This window comes from Pan paniscus, chromosome 10, assembly GCF_029289425.2.
Source record: "Pan paniscus chromosome 10, NHGRI_mPanPan1-v2.0_pri, whole genome shotgun sequence".
In the NCBI taxonomy this organism is placed as follows: domain Eukaryota; kingdom Metazoa; phylum Chordata; class Mammalia; order Primates; family Hominidae; genus Pan; species Pan paniscus.
The window spans coordinates 141,084,460-141,108,580 of NC_073259.2; the positions used below are offsets into that span (position 1 = coordinate 141,084,460).

A 24,121-nucleotide genomic window follows, 5' to 3' on the forward strand; every position below is an offset into this window, starting at 1 on the left:
GGGAGGCACCACACTTTTAAACAACCAAATCTTGGCCAGGTGAGGTGGCTCATACCTGTAATCCCAGCACTTTGGGAGGCTGAGGTGGGCGGATCACGAGGTCAGGAGATCAAGACCATCCTGGCTAACACAGTGAAACCCTGTCTCTACTAAAAATACAAAAAATTAGCCGGGCACAATGGTGGACACCTGTAGTCCCAGCTACTCGGGAGGCTGAGGTAGGAGAATGGTGTGAACCCGGGAGGTGGAGCTTGCAGTGAGCCAAGATTGTGCCACTGCACTCCAGCCTGGGCGACAGAGCGAGACTGTCTCAAAAAAAAAAAAAAAAAAAAAAGAAACAACCATGTCTTGTGAGAACTCACTCATTATTGGATTACACCGAACCATGAGAGATCTATCCTCATGACCCAAACACCTCTCACCAGGCTCCACCTCCAACACTGGGGATTACATTTCAACATGAGATTTGGGTGGGAACATACATTCAAACTATATCTAGTTTCATATATTCAAACTATATCAGAGCATAATAAAAAGATCCTCATAGAGTTGTTTTAAGAATAAGGAATGATGGGCTGGGCGTGGTGGCTCACGCCTGTAATCCCAGCACTTAGGGAGGCCAAGGCGGGCTGACCACCTGAGGTCAGGAGATAGAGACCAGCCTGGCCAACACGGTGAAACCCTGTCTCTACTAAAAATACAAAAATTAGCTGGGCATGGTGTCAGACACCTGTAATCCCAGCTACTCAGGAGGCTGAGGCAGGAGAATTGCTTGAATCCAGGAGGCGGAGGCTGCAGTGAGCCGAGATCGCGCCATTGCACTCCAACCTGGGGGACAAAAGCGAGACTTCATCTCAAAAAAAAAAAGGAATGATGTTGATAAAGTGACTAACATAAAGAAAATGGGGGCTGCTCTTCCACTATGTGATGGTCAACACTGAGTGTCAACTTGATTGGATTGAAGGATGCTAAGTATTGATCCTGGGTGTGTCTGTGAGGGTGTTGCCAAAGGACATTAACATTTGAGTCAGTGGACTTGGAAAAGCAGACACACCCTTAATCTGGGAGGGCACCATCTAATCACCTACCAGTGCAGCCAGAATAAAAAGCAGGCAGAGGGCCAGGTGCGGTGGCTTACGCCTGTAATCCCAGCACTTTGGGAGGCCGAGGCGGGTGGATTACGAGGTCAGGAGTTCAAGACCAGCCTGGCCAAGATGGTATAATCCCGTCTGTACTAAAAATACACAAAAATTAGCTGGGCATGGTGGCGGGCACCTGTAATCCCAGCTACTCGGGAGGCTGAGGCAGAGAATTGCTTGAACCTGAGAGGCAGAGGTTGCAGTGAGCAGAGATTGCAGCCACTGCACTCCAGCCTATGGTGACAGAGTGAGACTGTGAAAAAAAAAAAGAATTTCAAATTAAGAAAAAATTACATTTTCCCCAGGAGGGAGACAAACTCTACCAAACAAGAGTTCTGCATGCCTGTCTTTTCCTATACTATGGTCTGAATATGTCCCCCAAACTTGGAAATTTAATCCCCAATGCAACAGTGTTGGGAGGTGGGGCCTTGGCGGAGGTGTTAGGTCATGAGAGTTCTGCCCTCATAAATGGATTAATGCCATTATTAAAGGGTTAATGGGGCCGGGCGCGGTGGTTCACGACTGTAATCCCAGCACTTTGGGAGGCCAAGGCAGGTGGATCACGAGGTTAGGAGTTCAAGACCAGCCTAGCCAAGATGATGAAACCCCTTCTCTACTAAAAATACAAGAATTCGCTGGGCGTGGTGGTGGGCGCCTGCAATCCCAGCTACTTGGGGGGCTGAGGCAGAGAATTGCTTGAACCTGGGAGGCGGAGGTTGCGGTGAGCCAAGATCGTGCCACTGCACTCCAGCCTGGGGGACAGAGTGAGACTCTGTCTCAAAAAATAAAATAAAATAAAACAAAATAAAATAAAATAAAATAAAATAAAAGGCTTAATGGAGGGAGTTTGGCCCTTTTTGCCCCTTCCGTCCCTTTGGCCCTGTGAGGACACAGCTTTCCTCCCCTCTGGAGGATGTGGTTACAAGATGCCGTCTTGGAGGCAGACACTGGGCTCTTAGCAGACACCAAACCTGCTGGTGCCTTGATCTAGATCTTCTAGCCCTCAGAACTATGATAAATAAGTTTCTGTTCTTTATGAATTACCCAGCCTCAGGTATTTTGTTATAGAAGCACAAATGGACTAAGATACCCTACAACCCACAAAGAGTTTTTACTTTTTTAAAATTATTATTATTTTTGAGACGGAGTCTTGCTCTGTCGCCCAGGCTGGAATGCAGTGGCATGATCTTGGCTCACTGCAAGCTCCGCCTCTCGGGTTCACGCCATTCTCCTGCCTCAGCCTCCTGAGTAGCTGGGACTACAGGCGCCCGCTACCACGCCCGGCTAATTTTTTGTATTTTTAGTAGACACGGGGTTTCACCGTGTTAGCCAGGATAGTCTCGATCTGTTGACCTCGTGATCCACCTGCCTCGGCCTCCCAAAGTGCTGGGATTACAGGCGTGAGGCACCGCGCCCGGCCCAACGAGTTTTTAAAAAAATAGCTAAAAGTTAATGAAATATGTCTGGAATCAGATAACTTTGAGGAAGGATGTACAGTATGTGAGCAACACATAGTTTTCCACTGAAACACATTTTTTTTTTTTTTTGGTAGTAATTTCCAGTCTAGTTGTCTGTCAAAGATTTAAACCATAATCTTTTCTCCCCCCAAAGGTTGATACTTTCCTTATTTATTTTTTTCTTAAATAAAATCAATTATTGTCCATTATAAAAATGTTAAATCCACAGTAGGGTAAAAATAGAATGTCCAGGAACCACTTTGCACTGCCCTCATTTAGTTCTACTCCACAAAATTAACGATTGTTAATATTTTCTTGTTTATCCTTTCCGAACTCCATTTATTTGTGAGAATGGTGTCATATAAAACATCTCAGCCAGGTATGGGTGGCTCATGCTTGTAATCACAACACTTCTGGAGAGCAAGGTAGGAAGATCGCTTGAGGGCAGGAGTTCAAGACCAGCCTTGGCAACTCAGCAAGACCCTCATCTCTTATGTTTTTTATTATGCTTTCCCTTGGACATTTCTTTATTATATTTCGTCCCCTTTTTACAAAACCATTGACATATCTGTTTATGTGTCATGCCAAATTCAAATGAGAGTAATAGACTCTCTTGTATTGTGGGGCATCTGTTTAATTTAAACTTTGCCCAAAGAGTTTCCATGAGGGATTTGCTGACTAGTCTTTTCTTGGGATATTGTTTTTCATTTTCTTTTTTGCTTTCTTTTTCCTGTTCATCTTCCAGCTCCTTTAATGTTTCCTCTTGTTTTTCTCCTTCTCTCTTTCTGCCTGCTTCTCCTCCTCCTCTCCATTTCTGCTTTCCCTTTTATTCATCTTCACTGTAATTTCCATTTGATTGTTCTGAATTTTGATCCCAAGGCATAGCCGGTTGTTTCTGTATAACAGGATCCCAACTTTTCAATTCTGTGAAGTTATCACTACCTTCCAGCCTTTGCTGACTTACATCCATGATTGTTTGGCTCTGAGTCTTCTCTCTTAGAGTCTCTGTTCGATTTTTAGAAATAAAAAAAATTCTCAGCACCGCATGTTTTACCTCAGAAAAGTCTTGAAGTATCAGGAGCTCTCTCCACCTTGAAAACATTTCTTCTCCCACTTCCTGGATGCCATCCTTTCCCGGATTTCCTTCAAAGTCAATGGCTGCTCTTTCAAAGCTTTCTTTCTTGCTTCTCTTTCCCCTAGTGCTCTCTGTAAACCATAATCTTGAGAATCTACTTTATTCATCCCTATAAACCTGGTAAATAGCAACATCACAGCTATAAAACCTAACAAATTGTAAGTAATATGGAAATAATAAATAACTTTGCTGAATGAAGAATGTCTATACAGAAACAAGACCAAAGATATCAAAGAATTTAGAGAAAACTTAAATAAGTAAAACAGGACAGTGGAAGACAAAGAGAAGACCCAATTCAAAAGGCAGGAGGGTGAATAATAAGCCAATTATGAAAAGCTATAAGAGAAGATGTCAACCTCTGAAAAAGTGGAGGTTCTAAAATTTGCCTCAAAGTCAAAGGTGTCTTTCAGGAGAATGTTGTTGGTAGAATATGTGAAGAATGTTGTTGGTAGGATACAGGGAGCAAAAGCTAGATTCTCGGAATAAAATGGGAGTAGGAGTTGAAGCAATGGGTAAAGACTCCAAATTTTAATAAGAAGAAGTCAGGAGGAGGCATATGTATATACAATAACAGAAACTTCTGATGTACTTTAATGGGAAGAGTAAATAATATCAAGTTAACTTGTCTATTCAATATAATTCTACTCAAGGCCAGGCACGGCGCTCATGCCCGTAATCCCAGCACTTTGGGAGGTGAAGGTGGGAGGATTGCTTGAACTGAGGACTTCAAGACCAGCCCGGGCAACTTAGCCAGACTCTGCCTCTACAAAAAATTTTTAAAAATTAGCCAGGCCTGGTGGGGCATTGCCTGTCATCCCAGCTGCTCAGGAGGCTGAGGTGGGAGGACTGCTTGAGCCCAAGAGTTTAAGGCTGCAGTGAGCCTTGGTGAGAGAGTGGGACCCTGTCTTTAAAAAACCTACTGAAAATTTCATAGAGTTTTTCTAATTTCATGAAACGAAAGTTCAAATGGAAGAAGAAACAGTGAAAAATATCACAGAAACTAGAAAGAATTCATACTCACAAATTCAAAACCTAAAGCATGTCAACAAGAAACACTATGGGTGATAGCACAGTAAATGAAGAAACAGGGTAGCCAACCTGGAGAGGAAACTAGATGGGAGAATAAATAAAGACACTTTACAAACCAAGTATCTTTTGAACATCTAGGGTGATAAGCTAGGACAGGTTTTGGAGCAGTCGGGAAGATGATAAGAAGCCACAAAAAGAGGGGAATCCAACAATGCCCCACAAGGCTTGCAGCTAATGGCTGAAAATGTCCCAAGTCTGGGGATAGATATGAACATTTATGTGCATGAAGCTCAAAAGTCTCTAATTAGGTAAGAAAATATCACCAAGACATATTATAATCAAACCATCAAAAATCAAAGACAGGCCAGGCGTGGTGGCTCATACTTGTATTCTCAGCACTTTGGAAGGCTGAGGCAGAAGGATCACTTGAGCCCAGGAGTTGGAAGCCACCCTGAGGAACATAGTGAGACCATGTCTCCACACATAAAAATTAGCCAGAAGTGATGGCATGTGCTTGTAGTGCCAGCTAATTGGGAGGCTGAGGTGATAGGATCACTTGACCCCAGGATGTTGAGGTGCAGCGATTCAGGATCTTGCCACTGCACTTCCATCTGGGTGACAGAGCAGTCCCTGCTTAAAAAAAAATTAAAGGCAAAGACTATCTTGAAAGTAGCAAGAGAAAATCACGAAGGATTATCAGTGGATTTCTCAGCAGAAACTTTGCAGGCTAGGAGAGAGTGGGATGATATTTTCCAAGGGCTGAAAGAAAAAAACACTGCTAATCAAGAATACTTTATCCCTAAAGCTGTCTTTCAGAAATGAAAGAGAGAGAAAGATTTTCCCAAACAAAAGCTGAGGGAGTACATCGCCACTAGGCCTGCTTTACTAGAAATGCTAAAGGGTATTCTTTAAGCTGAAGTGAAGTTGCTAATTAGTAACATGAAAACATATGAAAGTATAAAACTAGTAAAAGCATACAGTCATATTCAGAATACTCTAATGCTATAATGGTGATCTGTAAATCACTTATATTTCTAGTATAAAGATTAAAAGACAAATTAATTTTTTTTTGAGAGGGAGTTTTGCTCTTGTTGCCCAGGCTGGAGTGCAGTGGCACGATCTCAGCTCACTGCAACCTTTGTCTCTCGGGTTCAAGCAATTCTCCTGCCTCAGCCTCCCGAGTAGCTGGGATTACAGGTGCCCACCACCACGCCCAGCTGATTTTTTGTATTTTTAGTAGAGACGGTGTTTCCCTATGTTGGCCAGGCTGGTCTCAAACTCCTGACCTCAGGCGATCTACACACCTCGGCCTCCCAAAGTGCTGGGATTACAGGTGTGAGCCATTGTGCCCAGCCAACAAAACTACTAAAAATAACTATAGCTACAATCATTTGTTAGTAGATACACAATATAAAAAGATGTAAATTGTAATATCATAAACATAAAATAGAGGAGGAGTAAAGATGTGGTTTTTATATGCAAAGTTAAGTTGTTATAAGCTTAAAATAGACTATTATAACTATGTTATATGTGAGCCTCATTGTAACTACAACACAAAAATCTATGGTAGATACATGAAAAATGAAGAGAAATGAACCAAAGCATATCACCTAGAGAAAATGATCAAATCACAAAGGAAAACAGCAAGGGAGGAGGAAAGGACAAAGGGATCTATAAAACAGTCAGAAAAACAATTAACATAATGACCATAGTAAGTCCTTACCCATCAATAATTACCTTGAATATAAATGAATTAAATTATCTAGTCAAAAGACAGAGAGTAGCTAAGTGGATTAGAGAAAAACCCAAACAAGTCCCAACCATACGCTACCTATAAGAGACATACTTCAGTTTTAAGGATACACATAGGCTGAAAGTGAAGGAATAGAATAAAATGTTCTATGCAAATAGAAACCACGAATATGTGGAAATTAAACTACATACTCCTGAACAACCAATGGGTCAACCAATGGGAAGAAATCAAAAGGGAAATTTAGAATTATCTTAAGACTTGAAAAAATGGAAACACAGCATATGAAAACTTACGGAATGCAGCAAAAGCAGTTCTAAGAGGGATCATTATAGTGCTAAATGCCTATGCTAAAAAAGATTATAAACAAGCTAGCATTACACCTCCAGAAACTAGGAAAAGAACAAATTAAACCCAATGTTAGTAGAAGTAAGGACATAGCAAACATCAGAGCAGAAATAAATGAAATAGAACTATAAAAATGATAGAAAGATCAACAAAACTAAGAGTTGGTTTTTGAAAAGATAAACAAAATTGACAATCCTTTAGCTAGACTAAGAAAAAAGGAGAAATGACTCAAAATCAGAAATGAAAGAGGAGACATTATAACTGATACCACAGACATACAAAGGATCATGAGAGAATACTACAAGAAAATGTACAGCAAAAAAATGTAAATAACCCAGAAAAAAATGAATAAATTCCTGGCAACATATAACTTAACAAGACTGAGTCATGTAGAATAGAAAATTTGGCCGGGCATGGTGGCTCACACCTGTAATCTCCACTTTGGGAGGCAAAGGCGGGTGGATTGTTTGAGTCCAGGAGTTGGAGACCAGTCTGGGCAACATGGTGAAACCCCGTCTCTACAAAAAATACAAAAAATTAGCCGGGCATGTGTGGGCGGCAAGCCACCCAGGTGCTGAGGCAAGAGACCAAGGGCACGACCTGTTCCAGTATAATAAAGAAAATATATAAAATAAGAATAGTTACACTAGATATAGATCATAGATATGATTATATATGAATATTATTAATCATTAGTTTGTAGCAATTACTTTTTATTCCAACATTATAATAATCCTTGCTCTACAATCATAACCTAGGAAAAACCAGGCCATACAGAGATAGGAGCCGAGGGGACACAGTGAGAAGTGACCAGAAGACAAGTGCGAGCCTTCTGTTATGCCCGGACAGGCCACCAGAGGGCTCCTGGGTCTTCCGGTAACGCCAGCGTCTGGGAAGACGCCCGTTGCCAAGCGGACCTTGGTCTAGCGGTAGCGTCAGTGCTTAGAAAAGGCACCGGTTACTTAGCAGACCGGGAAAGGGAGTCTCCCTTTCTCCGGGGGAGGTAGAGAAGACTCTGCTCCACCACCTCTTGTGGAGGTCCTGACATCAGTCAAGCCCGCCCGCAGTCATCCGGAGGCCTGACCGTCTCCCTGTGATGCTGTGCTTCAGCGGTCACGCTCCTGGTCCACTTTCATGTTCCACCCTGTACACCTGGCTCTGCCTTCTAGATAGCAGTAGCAGAATTAGTGAAAGTACTAAAAGTCTTTGAAATGCAGAAGTAATGGCGTAAGCTGTCTCTTTCTCCGCCTCGGCTGCCAAACAGGGAAGGGTCCCCTGTCCAGTGGACACGTGACCCACGTGACCTTAGCTATCATTGGAGATGGCTCACGCTCCTTACCCTGCCCCCTTGTCTTGTATCCAATAAATAACAGCACAGCCAGGCATTCGGGGCCACTACCGGTCTCCGCGTCTTGGCGGTAGTGGCCCCCGGGCCCTGCTGTCTTTTCTTCTATCTCTTTGTCTTGTGTCTTTATTTGTATGATCTCTCGTCTCCGCACAAGGGGAGAAAATCCCACGGACCCTGTAGGGCTAGACCCTACAGGCATGGTGGCACATGCCTATAGTCTCAGCTACTTGGGAGGCTGACTTGGGAGAACCCAGGAGTTTGAGGCTGCGGTGAGCCATGTTTGTGCTACTGCACTCCAGCCTGGGTGACAGAGTGAGACACTGTCTCAAAAGAAAAAAAAATTTGAGTAGACCATAAAATAATCATTAGACCAAACGATAGCATTATTGTAACTCTGGTTTATAACTCCACATTTCCTTTTTTTTTTTTAACATAATTTAAGAGATTAATGCATTTAAAAGAAGGATTAATGTATGTTTTGGGGCATGCAATGTGTAAGGATGTAATTTTGTGACATCAGCAAATCAAAGGGGTGGGAGCAGAGCTTTAAAGGAGCAGAGTTCTCACCTGTTATTAAAGTTAAACTGGTAAAAATTCAAATTAGAGCGTTATCGTTTCCGATGTTAAATGTACTCCTCATGGCAACCACAAAAAATAGCTATAGAACAGACACAAAAGAACATCAGAAAGGAATTTAAACATTCCACTATAAAAAATCAACTAGGTCGGGCGCAGTGGCTCACGCCTGTAATCCCAGCACTTTGGGAGGCCAAGGTGGGTGGATCACCTGAAGTCAGGAGTTTGAGACCAGCCTGGCTAACATGGTGAAACCCCATTTCTACTAACAATACAAAAAATTAGCCGGGCATGGTGGTGTGCGCCTGTAATCCCAGCTACTCGGGAGGCTGAGGCAGGAGAGTCGCTTGAACCTGGGAGGCAGAGGTTGCAGTGAGTCGAGATCGTGCCATTGCATTCCAGCTTGAGCAACAAGAGCAAAACTCCCTCTCAAAAAAAATAGATAAATAGACACAAAAGAAGACAGCAATGCAGGAAATTAGAGATAAAAACGCTTATAAGCCACTTCAAAAACAAAGCAAAATGACAGAAATAATATCTTCTGGCCAGGCACGGTGGCTCACGCCTGTAATCCCAGCATTTTGGGAGGCTGAGACAGGTGGATCACCTGAGGTCAGGAGTTCGAGACCAGCCTGACCAATATGGTGAAACCCTCGTCTCTATTAAAAATGCAAACATTAGCTGGGCGTGGTGGCACGCACCTGTAGTCCCAGCTACTCGGGAGGCTGAGGCAGTAGAATCACTTGAACCCGGGAGGCGGAGGTTGCAGTGAGCTGAGATTGCGCCACTGCACTCCAGCCTGGGTGACAGAGCGAAACTCTGTCTCAAAAAAAAAAAAAATTCCTCATTAGTAGTTAATTTACATGTAAATGATAAACTTTTCAATCAAAAGACTTACATTTGAAGATTGAATAAAAATACATAATTCAACTATATGCTGTTATAAGAGACTGACTTTACATCCAAAAACACAAATAGTAGAAAGTGAAAGGATTGAAAAAGATATTCCGTGTAAATATCCCAAAGAAAGCAGTGATGGTTGCATCAGACAAAATAGCCTTTAAACCAAAACAGATCACAAGACAAAGAATAACCTTGTAGATTAATAAAATATTCAACATAGGACATTATAATACTTATATATCTAATAACAGACCATAAAAATATATAAAGCAAAAACTGACAGAATTCATGAGAGCAATAGTCTAGAGTAATAATTGAAGACTTCAATACCTCACTCTGTTTATGACTTAAGATATTTGCATCACTGTTGACAAGTGAAATCAATTTTTGTTTTCATTTTCTGTGATACTTTTTTAGGTTAACATAGTATTGTTATAATTGCTCCAGAAATTCGGAAGTTTTTTTGTTTGTTTGTTTGTTCTTTTTTGAAACGGAGTCTCGTTCTGTTGCCAGGCTGGAGTGCAGTGGCGCGATCTCGGCTCACTGCAACTTCCGACTCCTGAGTTCAAGTGATTCTCCTGCCTCAGCCTCCTGAGTAGCTGGGATTACAGGTGCCCACCACCATGCCCGGCTAATTTTTGTATTTTTAGTAGAGACGGGGTTTCACCACGTTAGCCAGGATGGTCTTGATCTCCTGACGTCGTGATCCGTCTACCTCGGCCTCCGAAAGTACTGGGATTACAGGCGTGAGCCATCATGCCCGGCCAGAAGTATTATTTATTCTGGAATAATTTATGAGCATTGGGATTATCTGGTCTTTGAAGTTTGGCAGCATTTTCCTATGAAACCATCAAAATCTGTTACTTTTTTGTGGGGTGGTTCTTCACAAGTTTATTTGATGAAAAGTAGGCTGTTGAGTCTTCTGAGGTAAATCTTGGAAAATTCAATTTTCCTAAGAATTTAATCATTTCATCTAGGTCTTCAAAATGTTTTTGCCTAGAGTTGGGCAAAAACGTCTTTTATGATTTAAAAAACATCTATCTTTTGTTTCAGTAGTTATTTCCTCTGTGTATTTCTTATTTTGTATATTTGTACTTTTTCTCTTTTTGCTGGATTAGAATACCGAGTTGTCTATTTTGTTAACGTTCTTCAAAAACAAATGTTTTTATTTATTAGTTCTACTGTTGTTCTGCTTTCGACCTCATTTATTTCTGCTTTTATCTCTTTCATTTCCAATAGTCAAACTCAGTGGCCTTAAAAAAGTTTTATTGAAATACAATTCACATTCCACAAAATGTGTCGATTGTAAGTATTCAATTCAGTGATACTAGTAAATTCATAGAGTTTTACTACCATGACCACAATGCAGCCTTAGAACATCTTCATTACCAAAGTTCTTTATGCCCATTTACATTTAACCCCTGTTCCTACTCCTATCCTTAGGCAACTACTGATGTGATTTTTCACTCTACAAATTTGCATTTTCTAGACATTTTATATCCACAAAATCATACATGTGATGACTTTTCTGTCTAGTTTCTTGACATCAGCATCATGTTTTTGAGGTTTATTCACATCGCATGTATCAGCACTTCCCCCCTCTTCTAATTGCTGAACAGTATTCCATCGTATGGCTATACCACGTTTGTTTATCCAGGCATCATTTGATGGATATTTGAGTTGCTTTCACTTTTCTTTATCCAGTCAGCAGTTGATAGACATTTTGGGTTGTTTCCAGTTTCTGGCTATTATAAATAATATTGCTGGTCGGGTGCAGTGGCTCATGCCTGTAATCCCAGCACTTTGGGAGGCCGAGGTGGGTGGATCACGAGATCAGGAGATGGAGACCATCCTAGCTAACACGGTGAAACCCCGTCTCTACTAAAAATACAAAAAATTAGCCAGGCATGGTGGAGGGCGCCTGTAGTCCCAACTACTCAGGAGGCTGAGGCAGGAGAATGGCGTGAACCCGGGAGGCGGAGCTTGTAGTGATCCGAGATCACACCACTGCACTCCAGCCTGGGCGACAGAGTGAGACTCCGTCTCGAAATAATAATAATAATAATAATAATAATAATAATAATATTGCTATAAACATTATCATAAACGACTTTATACAGACATAAGTTTTCATTTTCTCTTAGATACCTAGAAGTAGCATTGCAGAGTCATGTGGTAAGTTTATGGTTAACTTTTTAAGTAATGGTCAAACTGTTCTCCAAAGTGACTGCTATTTTTACATCTCACTAGCAAAGCATGAAGGCTCGTTTCTCCACATACTTGCCTACACTAGGTATTGTCTGCTTTTCTTATTATAGCCATTCTATTGAGTTTTTACTGGTATCTCATTGTGGTTAACTTTGCTATTCCCTAATGAATAATGATGTTGAGCATCTTTGTATGTGCTTATTAGCCATTTCTGTAGCTTCTTTGGTGAAAAAAATATATATATATTCAGATCTTTTGCTCATTTGCAAAATTGGGTTGCTTGTCTTATTATTGAGTCATAAGTGTTCTGAATACAAGTCTTTTATCAGATAAATGATTTGCAAATATTTTCTTTTAGACTGTGGCTTGTCTTCTCACTTTCTTCATACTGTCTTTTGAAACAAAAGTTTTTATATATTGACAAAGTTCAATTTATCAATGCTTTTATTTCATGGATCATGCTTTTGTTGTTATATCTGGAATCTCTTTACCCAACCCAAATTTACAACAATTTTCTATTGTATTATAGTTTTAGCTCTTACTTTTAGGTCTCTGACCCGTTTTCAGCTAATTTTCATGTATGACGTGTAAGGCAAGTCTTCTCCTTCTCCTCCTTTGGCATGTAGGCATCCATTTACCCAGAATCGTTTACTAAAGTCTACCTTTCATCATTGAATTATCTGGGTAACTGTGTCAAAAATTAATTGGCCATAAATGTTACAATGTATTTCTAGATCCTTAGTTATTTTCCATTGATCTATTTACTTATCCTCGTGCTAATATCACACTGTCTTGATCACTGTGGCTTTATAGCAAATTTAAAATCAAGTAGTGTAAGTCTTACAATTTTATTCTTTTTCAAAATTGTTTTGCTATTCTATGTTCTTTGCATGTCATTATAAATTTTATGTTCAGCTTGCCAATTTTTACCAAAAAGTCTGGTGGGATTTTGACAGGAATTGCATTTAATTTATAGATCAATGTGAGGAGAATTGCCATATTGATAGTATTCAGCCTTTCAATCCACTAAGATGAAATGTCTTTGTTTATTTAAATATTTGTTAATATCTCTGAGTAATGTTTTGTAGTTTCCAACATACAAATTTGTACTTCCTTTTTTATTTTTTATTTTATTATTTTTTTGAGACGGAGTCACGCTCTGTCGCCAGGCTGGAGTGCAGTGGCACAATCTCGGCTCACTGCAACCTCCGCCTCCTGGGTTCAAGCGATTCTCCTGCCTCAGCCTCCCGAGTAGCTGGGACTACAGTCGCCTGCCACCATGCCTGGCTAATTTTTGTATTTTTAGTAAAGACGGGGTTTCACCATGTTAGCCAGGATGGTCTCGATCTCCTGACATCGTGATCCACCAGCCTCAGCCTCCCATAGTGCTGGGATTACAGGCATGAGCCACCGTGCCCGGCCACATTTTTACTTCTTTTATTAAATGTATTACTATTTTATTCTTTTTGATGCTGTGAAAGAAATTGTTTACTTAACTTCATTTTAAGATTATTCCCTGCTAGTATATAGAAGTATAGTGTTTATATATTGATCTTGTACCCTTTGACCATGCTAACATCATTTATTAGTTTCAGTGGTTTTATTATTATTATTGATTCCTAGAAATTTTCTATATACAGGATTATGTCATCTGTGAATAAAGCCAATTTTACTTTTTTTTCCAATCTGGATGATTCCTTTTCTTTCTTTTCTTTTGCTTGATTGCACCAGCTAGAATATCCAGTACAACATTGAACAGAACCAACTAGAACATCCAGTGCAACGTTGAACAGTATTAGCCAGAACATCCAGTACAACGTTGAACAGAACCAACTAGAACATCCAGTACAACGTGGAACAGAACCAGCTAGAACATCCAGTACAATGTGGAACAGAACCGGCTAGAACATCCAGTGCAACGTGGAACAGAACCGGCTAGAACATCCAGTGCAACTTTGAACAGAAGTGTTGAAAGCAGACACCCTTGCTTGTTTCCTATTATAGGGGAAAAACACTCAGTCTTTCACCGTTCTGTAGGATGTTAGCTAGGGTTTTTTTAAAATGCCCGTTATCAAGTTGAGGAAATTCCCTTTTATTCCTAGATTGTTGAGAGTTTTTGCCATGAATAGACGCTGGTTTTGCTAAATGCCTTTTGCTGCATCTATTGAAATAGTCACATAGTTTTTGTTTTTTATTATACTGATTTTCAGTGTTGAACCAATCTTTCATTCTTGGTATATATTCCATTTGGTCATTTTACAAAATCCTTTTTGTACGTTGCCAGATTCAGCTTACTAACATTTTTCTTAAACAGCTTTATTAAGTCATAAAGTGATATAGAATAAACTGCATGTATTTAAACAATTTGGTAAGTTTTCATGAGTAACCACCTGCAAAACCAGTTTCAGGAGAAAAAGAGTTTTCTCAAGCCTTAAGAATTTTTGTGTCTATGTCTATGGTACTACACACCATAGGAATATTGGTGTGTAGCTCTGTTTTGTTTTTCCCTTGTGATGTCTTTGTCTAGCTCTGGTATGAGAATAATACTGGCTTCATAGAATAAGTTGGGAAGTATTCCCTCTCATCTATTTTCTGAAAGAATTTCTAAAGAATTATCCTTTCTTCTTTAAATATTTGATGGAACTCACTAGTGGATCCATCCATTCCCAGATTTTCTCTGTGGGAAAATTTTTAATTAATTAATTTCTTTTTTTGAGACAGGGTCTCATTGTGTTGCCCAGACTGGAACGCAGTGGTGGGATGATGGCTCACTGCAGCCTCAACCTCTCAGGATCAAGCATTTCTCCTGCCTCAGCCTCCCAAGTAGCTGGGATTACAGGTGTATGCCACCACACCTGGCTAATTTTTTTTAATTTTTAATTATTATGAGTACATAGTAGGTGTATACATTTATGGATTACATGAGATATTTTGATATAGAATGCATATTATAATGCAATGATTATTATGCAATGCATAAAAATCACATCAGGGAAAATGGGGTACCCTTAAGCATTTATCTTTTGTGTTACAAGCAATCCAATTATACTTTTAGTTATGTTAAAATGTACAATTAAATTATTTTTGAGTATATCCTGTTGTGCTAGAAAATACTAGGTCTTATTCTAACTATTTTTTCTGCCAAATGACCATTTCCATCCCCCACAGTGTCCCACTACCCTCCCAGCTGCTGGTAACCATCTTTCTACTCTCTATCACCATGAGTTCAATTGTTTTAATTTTTGGCTCTCACAAATAAGTGAGAATATGTGAAGTTTGTCTTCTCTGCCTCGCTTATTTCACTTAACATAATGATCTCCAGTTCCATCCATGTTGTTGCAAATGACAGGATCTCATTCTTTTTTATGGCTTCCTAGTACTCCATTGTGTATATGTACCACATTTTCTTTATTCATTAACCTGTTGTTTGACACTTCGGTTACTTCCAAATCTTGGCTATTGTGAATAGTGCTGCAGTCAACAAGGGAGTGCAGACAGCTCTTGGATATACTGATTTTCTTTCTTTCGGGTATATACCTAGGAGTGGGATAGCTGCATTGTATGGTAGCTCTATTTTTATTTTTTTGAGGAACCTCCAAACTGTTCTCCATAGTGGTTGTACTAATTTACATTCCCACCAAGAGTGTACCAGGGTTCCCTTTTCCCCATATCCTCACCAGCATTTATTATTGCTTGTCTTTTGGATAAAAGCCATTTTAACTGGGGTGAGATAATATCTCGTTGTAGTTTTGATTTGCATTTCTCTGATGATCAATTATATTGTGTACCTTTTCATATACCTGTTTGCCATTTGTATGTCTTCTTTTGAGAAATGTCTATTCAGATGTTTGGCACTTTATTTTTTATTTATTTATTTATTTTTTTGAGACAGGGTTTCACTCCTGTCATCGAGGCTGGAGTGCAATGGTGCAATCTCGGCTCACTGCAACCTCCACCTCACGGGCTCAAGCAATTCTGCTGCCTTAGCCCCCCAAGTAGCTGAGACTACAGATGCATGCCACCGCATCCGGCTTACTTTTGATATGTTTTGTAGAGACGAGGTTTCACCATATTGCCCAGGCTAGTCTCCAACTCCTGGGCTCATGCGATCCACCCACCTCAGCCCTCCAAAATGCTGGGATTACAGACGTGAGCCATCGTGCCTGGCCATTTTGCACATTTTTAAATCTCAAAAGGCCAATCTACAATAGTGGTGTTATCTGTAGGAGTAACTGGGGAAGTTGTGTGTCTTGTGACCAATCCACATCTTAGCAGAATTCAGGCTCCTCTCCTCCCGCTAGCTTGGTGGTCTCTCATAGGTTTTACAAAGGCAGTTGGGTTTTGGAAAAGGGCTATCATTTGAACTATAACCTAAATGTCTTCCAAAGTTAGCTTGGCCTAAGCCCAGGAATAATGAAGGCATCTTGACAGCCAAAGGCGCGCAGAGTTGGGGGTTTGGTTAGATTAGACCTCCCCCACTGCTATAATTTTCTCACTGATATAATTTTTGCAAAGGCAGTTTCATTACTGGTGTGGTTCTATTTATTTGTTTTTAACATCTACTATAGTTTCTCCTTTATGAAGTTGGTTACTGTATTATTTGGTGCACTGATATTCAAAACTGTTATTTAACCCTATGAACTGCAGCTTTTAGCTTTACAAAGCGTCCTTTTTTGCTGTGCCTTCTGGTCTGAACCCTATCTTGTTTGATATCAAAACCTCAGCACGCCTGCGTCTCTGCTGGGGTCGGACTCTGAGTCAGTTCTACAGGCCCTGGGAAACTGGGCGTCCAGGCTCCGAGGATGGTACTGAACCTGGCGCAGCCGGGGGAGGGTGAACCAGGTGCCGCTGGCGGAGCCCCCTCCCAGCCTTCCTTTCCCGTCAGGCTGTGCCCCTCTCTAGATCCGCTGCAGCTGGGAGCCAGGCCTGTAACGAGGGAGCCTTCTCCGAGGATTGTGGGAGATGTAGTTTTTCCGGCGCCTTCGCGTCCTGGCGCATCGACGCAGGACGCACTTCCGCATGCGCCGCACTCCCGGCCTTAGTCGGGTGCGCGCGTGCAGGGCTGTTTCCGGCTTAGACTCAGTGGACCGGAATCTGGCCAGCGGGTGTACCTGGCTGAGTCTCTGTGGCCGCGGAGGCGCGGAGCTAAGCGGCTCGGATTATCGTGGGCAGACCAGAGACTTGACCAGCTAAACACTTCCGTCGGTCCGGGGCGTGGACGGGGCCAGATCAGCCTCCTGCTCTCCCGAGTCAGGGCCACGGAAAGGCACAAATCCATCCGTGCGACTCCTGGTACCCAGACCGGGAGGTTGTCTAGTCACGCGCGGTCCGTGTTGGGCGAGAGCTGAGGAGCCGGCGTCCCTGCCAACGACTCAGCCCCGGGACGGTCAGGAGCCTGGGGCCCTGGTCCCGCACCTGTCTTCGGGCGGACGCATCCCTCACGGTCTCTCCGCAGCCCGCGGGTCCTGCCCCCGCAGGCAGCGCGCGAACGTGGGCGTGGGGATGGCCACCAGTTTCCGGACAGCTTCGTGCTGGGTAAGTAGAGACTTTCCGTGTTTAAAATTCGACTGGATACTGAGGGTGGCCACGTTAATCTCTTCAGGGTTACTCCGGGAACTGAACTCACGTTCAGCCGTAATTGTGTGCTTAGTTTACTAGACTACCCTCCCCACCAAACCAAAGTTCCTCTGAAGCTCGCCCAAGCTCTGGTCTTGCAGAAACGTGCCTGTGGTATTCTGTGACGGGCAGTTATACTGCACTTCATGGCCAGCTGCGGGCCCTGAAGTCTGAGGATCCTCCATCATTTCATGTTTTCTACACAAAGTTGTCTTATGCAGACCCTTAGAACTTAGTTGGAGAAATGATCAGTTCCTCCTTTTTCGTTTGGCCAAATGCTTGTTTATGGAGTGTCTTTTTGTCTGCTGGACTCTAAGGCTGGTGCTGGCAATGCAGAGATAAATTATGTAAGTTCCTAATTTTAGAGGAGCTTTGGTTTGGTGGGGAGGGTAGTCTAGTGAACTATGGACGCAATTACAGGTGAATGAATAGGGAGAAAAGGCTAGGAGCGGAGCTCGAGAGTCCGAGAGGTAAGGGGCGGGCCAGTGGATCATCGGGACTTTATGAATTATTGATGGAGTGAACCAGAGGGGAGTCTTTACAAGTGATTTGATTGCCAAATCCTTTGCCCTCGGTGAGTGGTGTTGACGACGTTGCCGGATGTGGTGCTCTACCATTGAGCTATACAGCCGGAGACTAGGAATGCTATTGGAAGAGGGACCCTGGGAATGACTTTCGCAGGTGTTGAATATCCAATGCCTGTATTTCAGCCTGTAACTCACATGGGAGGTCTAAACTGGAAATATATAAAGACACCTTATTGTATTCGTGGAAGCTCAGAGTGTGACCAACTGGAACCCTCAAGAGGACCGAGGTGAGGACTCAGGTTAATGAAAGGAAAGGACACACGGTGGAGAAAGGCTGTTGTGCTAAAGAAACGAGAGAAAGTTAGGAGTGGATTTTTCCCCCTGTGAGTTTGTTCCTTTGTCAGAGATCAGTTAACTATATTTATATGGGTCTGTTTCTGGGCTCTTTATTGAGTTCTATTGATCTATTTGTTGTTTCACTAATACCACACTGCCACACTGTCTTGATTTTTGTAGCTTTGTAATAAGTCTTTTTTTATTTTTTTGAGACGGAGTCTCGCTCTGTCGCCCAGGCTGGAGTGCAGTGGCGCGATCTCGGCTCACTGCAACCTCTGCCTCCCGGGTTCGAGCGATTCTTGAGCCTCAGCCTCCCGAGTAGCTGGGATTACAGGCACATGCCACCTAGTCCGGGTAATTTTTGTATATTTTGTAGCGATGGAGTTTAGCCATGTTGCCCAGGCTGGTCTTTATAGTAAATCTTTTGTTTTTTTTTCAAGGCAGGATCTCACTCTGTTGCCCAGGTTGGAGTGCAGTGGAACAGTCACAACTCACTGCAGCCTCGAACTCCCGGGCTCAAGGGATCCTCCACCTCAGCCTCCTGAGTAGCTGGGATTACAGGCACATGCCACCACATCAGGCTAATTAAAAAAAATTTTTTTTTTTTTGTACAGATAGGGTCTCACTTTGTTGCCCTGGCTGCCCTGCAACTCTTGGCCTCAAGCACTTCTTCCTCCTTGGCCTCCCAAAGCATTGGTGGGATAACAGGTGTGAGCCACCATGCCCAGCCTATAAGTCTTGAAGTCAGGTTCATTCTCCCAACTGTATTCTTCTGCTTCCGTATCCTGTTAGCTAATCTAAGTCTTTTGTCTGTCTGAACTTTATAATCAGTTCGTCAACATCTGCAAAATAACTTGCTGGGATTTTAACTGACAGTGCATTCAATCTGTAGATGAAGTTGGGAAGAGCTGAAGTCTTGAATATTGAGTCTTCCTATCCATGAACATGTTATATCTCTCTATCTAGTTCTTAGTTTTCATTCAGCAGTGTTTGGTAGTTTTTCTCATATAGATTTTATATAGTATAATTATATATTTTGTTAGACTTACACCTAAGTATTTAATTTTTGTGGGTGCTACTGTAAATGGTATTGTGTTTTTTATTTCAAATTCAGCTTACACCTGTGTACAGGAAAGGGGTTGACTTTTGTATATTAACTTTGTATCCTGCAACCTTGGTATAATCACGTAGTTCCAGGAGTCTTTTGGTGAATTTTTTTTTTTTTTTTTTTTTGAGACAGAGTCTCGCTGTTGGCCAGGCTGGAGTGCAGTGGCACAATCTCGGCTCACTGCAACCTCCACCTCCTGGGTTCAAGCGATTCTCCTGCCTGAGCCTCCCGAGTAGCTGGTACTACAGGCACGTGCCACCACGCCCATCTAATTTTTTTGTATTTTTAGTAGAAATGGAGTTTCACTGTGTTAGCAGGATGGTCTCGATCTCCTGACCTCGTGATCAGCCCACCTCGGCCTCCTAAAGTGCTGGGATTACAGCCGTGAGCCACCGTGCCGGGTCTGGTGAATTCTTTTGGACTTTGCACAATTATGTCATCTGTGAACAAAGTTTTATTCCTTCCTTCACAGTCATTATACATTTTACAGGTTAAGTATATGCTTATTACTTATTCAAAATGCTTAAGACCAGAATTGTTTTGGATTTTGGATTTTTTCAGATCTTGGACTATTTACATATACATAAGATATCTTGGGGATGGGACCCAAGTCTAAACACTGAATTTGTTTATGTTTCATATATACCTTATACGTACAGCCTGAAGGTAATTTTATACAGTATTTTAAATAATTTTGTGTGTGAAACAAAGGTTGTATTAAGTTAATGTGTGGGATTTTCCACATGTCAGGACTCAAAACGTTTTGAATTTTGGAGCATTTAGATTTCAGGTTTTTGGAACAGGGATTCTCATCCTGTATTTTCTGTTCTTGTTTTTTTGCCTCAGATAGGACTTCCAGTACAATGTTGAAAAAGAGTGGTGAGAGGGGATTAAAGATACATTTTGCCTTGTTGATCTTAGTGGGAAAGCTTCAAGTTTCTCACAGTTAAGTATGATGTTAGTTGTAGCATTTTTCTTGGTAGATATTCTCTATCAAGTTGAGAAAGACCCTTATTCCTAGTTTAGTGAGGGTTTTTGTTGTTGTTAATTGTGAATGGGGTTGGATTTTGTCAGATTTTTTTTCTGGGCCAGATGTGGCTCACACCTGTAATCACTTTGGGAGGCTGAGGCAGGAGGATAGCTTTAGCCCAGGAATTCAGGACCAGCCTGGGCAACATAGTGAGACCTCATCTCTACAAAAAATTAAAAAACAAAATAGCTGGGCGTGGTGACACATGCCTGTAGTCTCAGCTACTGAGGAGGCTGAAGTGGAAGGATTGCTTGAGCCTGGGAGGTTGAGGCTGCCGTGAGCCATGTTTGCACCACTGCACTCCAGCCTGGGTGACAGAGCGAGACCCTGTCTCAAAAAAGAAAAAAAGTTTTTTCTGCATCTATCTATGCTTTTTCTTCTTTAGTCATTTGATACAATGGAACTGATTCAAGTATTGAACCAACCTTACATACCAGGAATAAATCCCACTTGGCTGTGGTGTACACTTGTTTTTATACATTGTTGTATTTTATTTTCTAGTATTTTGTTGAGGATTTTTGTATCTATATTTATGAGATAATTTTTCTATAGTTTTCTAGGGTTTCTGTCTGGTTTTGGTATTAGAGCGATGCTGTCTTTATAAACTGAGTTAGGATTCCCTCTGCCTTTATCTTCTGAAAAATATTGTAGAGGGAAAAAAAGATTGGTGTGATTTTTTTCCTTAAATGTTTGGTAGACTTCACCAGTGAGTGAACCCATCTTGGCCTGGCACTTTCTGGTTTGGGTGATTCTTAATTTTTGATTCAATTTAGGCTTATTAGAGTGTCTGTTTCTTTTTGTTCAGTTTTGGCAGATTGTGTCTTTCAGGGATTTGGTCTCTTTCATCTAGGTCATGAAATGTGTGGACATAGAATTGTACATAGTATGATGTTCCTTTATTGTCCTTTTTTCTTTTTATTTTTTTGATAGAGTCTCACTCTGTCACCCAGGCTGGAGTGCAGTGGCATGATCACGGCTCACTGCAACCTCTGCCTCCCAGGTTCAAGCGATTCTCCTGCCTCAGCCTCCCGAGTAGCTGGAAGTACAGGTGTGTGCCACCATGCCCGGCTAATTTTTGCGTTTTCAGTAGAGACAGGGTTTCACTGTGTTGGCCAGGCTGGTCTCGAACTCCTGACCTCAAGTGATCCACCCACCTCAGCCTCCAAAAGTGCTGGGGTTACAGGCGTGAGCCACTGTGCCCAGCCTCCATTACTATTTTGAACAGACTAGGTCAACTAAGTATAAGAAAAATAGCTAGGCATGGCCGGGCGTGGTGGCTCAGGCCTGTAATCCCAGCACTTTGGGAGGCCGAGGCGGGTGAATCACGAGGTCAGATGTTCAAGACCAGCCTGATCAACATGGTGAAACCCTGTCACTACTAAAAATACAAAAGTTAGCGCCGGGCATGGTGGCACACACCTGTAATCCCAGCTGCTCAGGAGGCTGAGGCAGGAGAATCGCTTGAACTCAGGAAGCAGAGGTTGCAGTAAGCCAAGATCGTGCCACTGCACTCCAGCCCGGGCGACAGAGCGAGACTCAACAACAACAACAAAATAAAAATAGCTAGGCATGGTGGCTGATGCCTGTAATCCCAGCACTTTGGGAGACTGAGGGCAGGAGGCTCGCTTGAAGCCAGGAGTTCGAGACCAGCCTGGGCAACGCAGAGACCTTGCCTATACAAAACAACAACAACAACAACAAAAAAAAAACCTAAAAAAAAACCCAGGTGTGCTAGTGTGCACCTGTAGCCCCAGCTACTTGGGAGGTGAGATGGTGAGGTGAGCCCAGGAGTTCGAGGCTGCTGTGCCACTGTACTCCAGCTTAGGCAACAGAGCGAGACCGTCTCAAAAAAATGATAAGAAAAAAATTTTAATTTTACTTTCACTTATTCTTTCTTTGATGTTCTCACTTTTTAAAATATATATCTGTGGCCGGGCCTGGCGGCTCATCCCTGTAATCCCAGCACTCTGGGAGGCTGAGGCCGGCGGGTCATTTGAGGTCAGGAGTTCGAGACCAGCCTGGCCAACATGGTGAAACCCTGTCTCTACTACAAATACAAAAATTAGCTGGGCACGGTGGTGCGTGCCTGTAGGCCTGGCTACTTGGGAGGCTGAGGTATGAGAATCGCTTGAACCCAGGAGGCGGGGGTTGCAGTGAGCCAAGATCATGCCACTGCACTCCAGCCTGGGCAACGGGGTAAGACCCTATCTCAAAAAAAAAAAAGTGTATCTGTGTTTCTGACCTGTATTTTCCTTTTCTGCCTAGTTAAGGCAAGTTTACTTGAAATAGCAATAAATTATCTTAGTTTTTGTTTGAGAAAGACTTTTTTTTTACTTTTGAAGGATAATTTTGCAGGGTACAGAATTCTGTTTTGATGATTTTTTTTTCTCTGAACACCTTAACTGTTTCACTCCATTTTCTTGCTTGTGTGGTTTCTGTAGGTAAGGTATTTTTTTTCGCCTCTGGCTTATCTTTGATTTTTTGTGTTTTAAAAATGATATGCCTACGTGCAGGTTTTTTGGCATTTATCTTCTTGGTATTCTCGGATTTTCCTCCATCTGTGATTTGGTGTCTGACATTACTTCAGCGAAATTTTCAGTAATTATTGTTTCATATATAGATGCTCCTTGACTTGATGATGTGGTTACATCCTGATAAACTCATCATAAATTGAAAATCTCTTTCTCAGAAGTGCATTTTCGACTTACAATATGTTCAACTTATAATAGGTTTATCCGGATGGAGCCTCATCATAAGTTGGGGAACGTACTGAAGTGTATTGCTTCTGCGCCATTGTAAAATTGAAAAATACTAAGTCAAACCACTGTGCGTCAGGCACCGGCTGTCTTTCTTCTGTTCTTTTCCTTTCCTTCGGGTATTTCCATTTTGCATATCTACACCTTTTATGGCTGTCCATCTTGGATATTCTGTTCTTTTTTTTTTTCCCCAGTGTTCTCTTTGCTTGAAGGTTTCTGTTGATACATCCTTAAGTTCAAAGATTTTTTTCCTCAATCTTGTGCAGTCTACATAATACATAAGCCCATCAAAGGCATTCTTCACTTCTGTACAGTGTTTTTGATCACTAGTATTTCTTTTTTTTTTTTTTTGAGATGGAGTCTCACTTTCTTGCCCAGGCTGGAGTGCAGTGGTGCGATCTGGGCTCACTGCAGCCTCTACCTCTCAGGTTCAAGCCATTCTTGTGCCTCAGCCTCCTGAGTAGCTGGGACTACAGGTGCGCACCACCGTGCCTAGCTAATTTTTGTATTTTTAGTAGAGACAGAGTTTCAGTATGTTGGTTAGGCTGGTTTCGAACTCCTGACCTCAAGTGATCTACCCACCTCAGCCTCTCAAAGTGCTGGGATTACAGGTGTGAGCCACTACGCCTGGCCTGCCCATCTGTTCTTACATGCTGCCTACTTTATTCACTAGAGCCCATAACATATTATTCATGGTTGTTTTAAGTTTTGTCTGATACCTTCAACATCCCTATCATGTCTGGTTCTGATGCTTGCCCTGTCTGTGTTTTTTTTTTTTTTTTTTTTTTTTTTTTTTGAGATGGAGTCCAGGCTGGAGTGCAGTGGTGTGATCTTGGCTCACTACAACATCCGCCT

General features: G+C 41.9%; 1 protein-coding gene across 9 annotated transcripts in view; it reads left to right on the plus strand.

Moving 5' to 3' along the window:
- ZNF26 (zinc finger protein 26) overlaps positions 1 to 24,121 on the plus strand; it is a 51,897-nt gene that overhangs the window by 10,707 nt on the left and 17,069 nt on the right. For 4 of the 9 annotated variants that reach the window (XM_063593795.1, XM_063593796.1, XM_055096454.1 and 1 more), the window contains one exon: positions 13,625 to 17,428. Coding sequence is in view for 5 of the 9 variants with exons in the window: in XM_055096454.1 (XP_054952429.1) it covers positions 17,396 to 17,428 (33 nt within the window). In the remaining 4 variants the exon portion in view is untranslated. The other 5 variants (XM_055096456.1, XM_008967319.5, XM_008967322.5 and 2 more) reach the window with 5 other exon arrangements.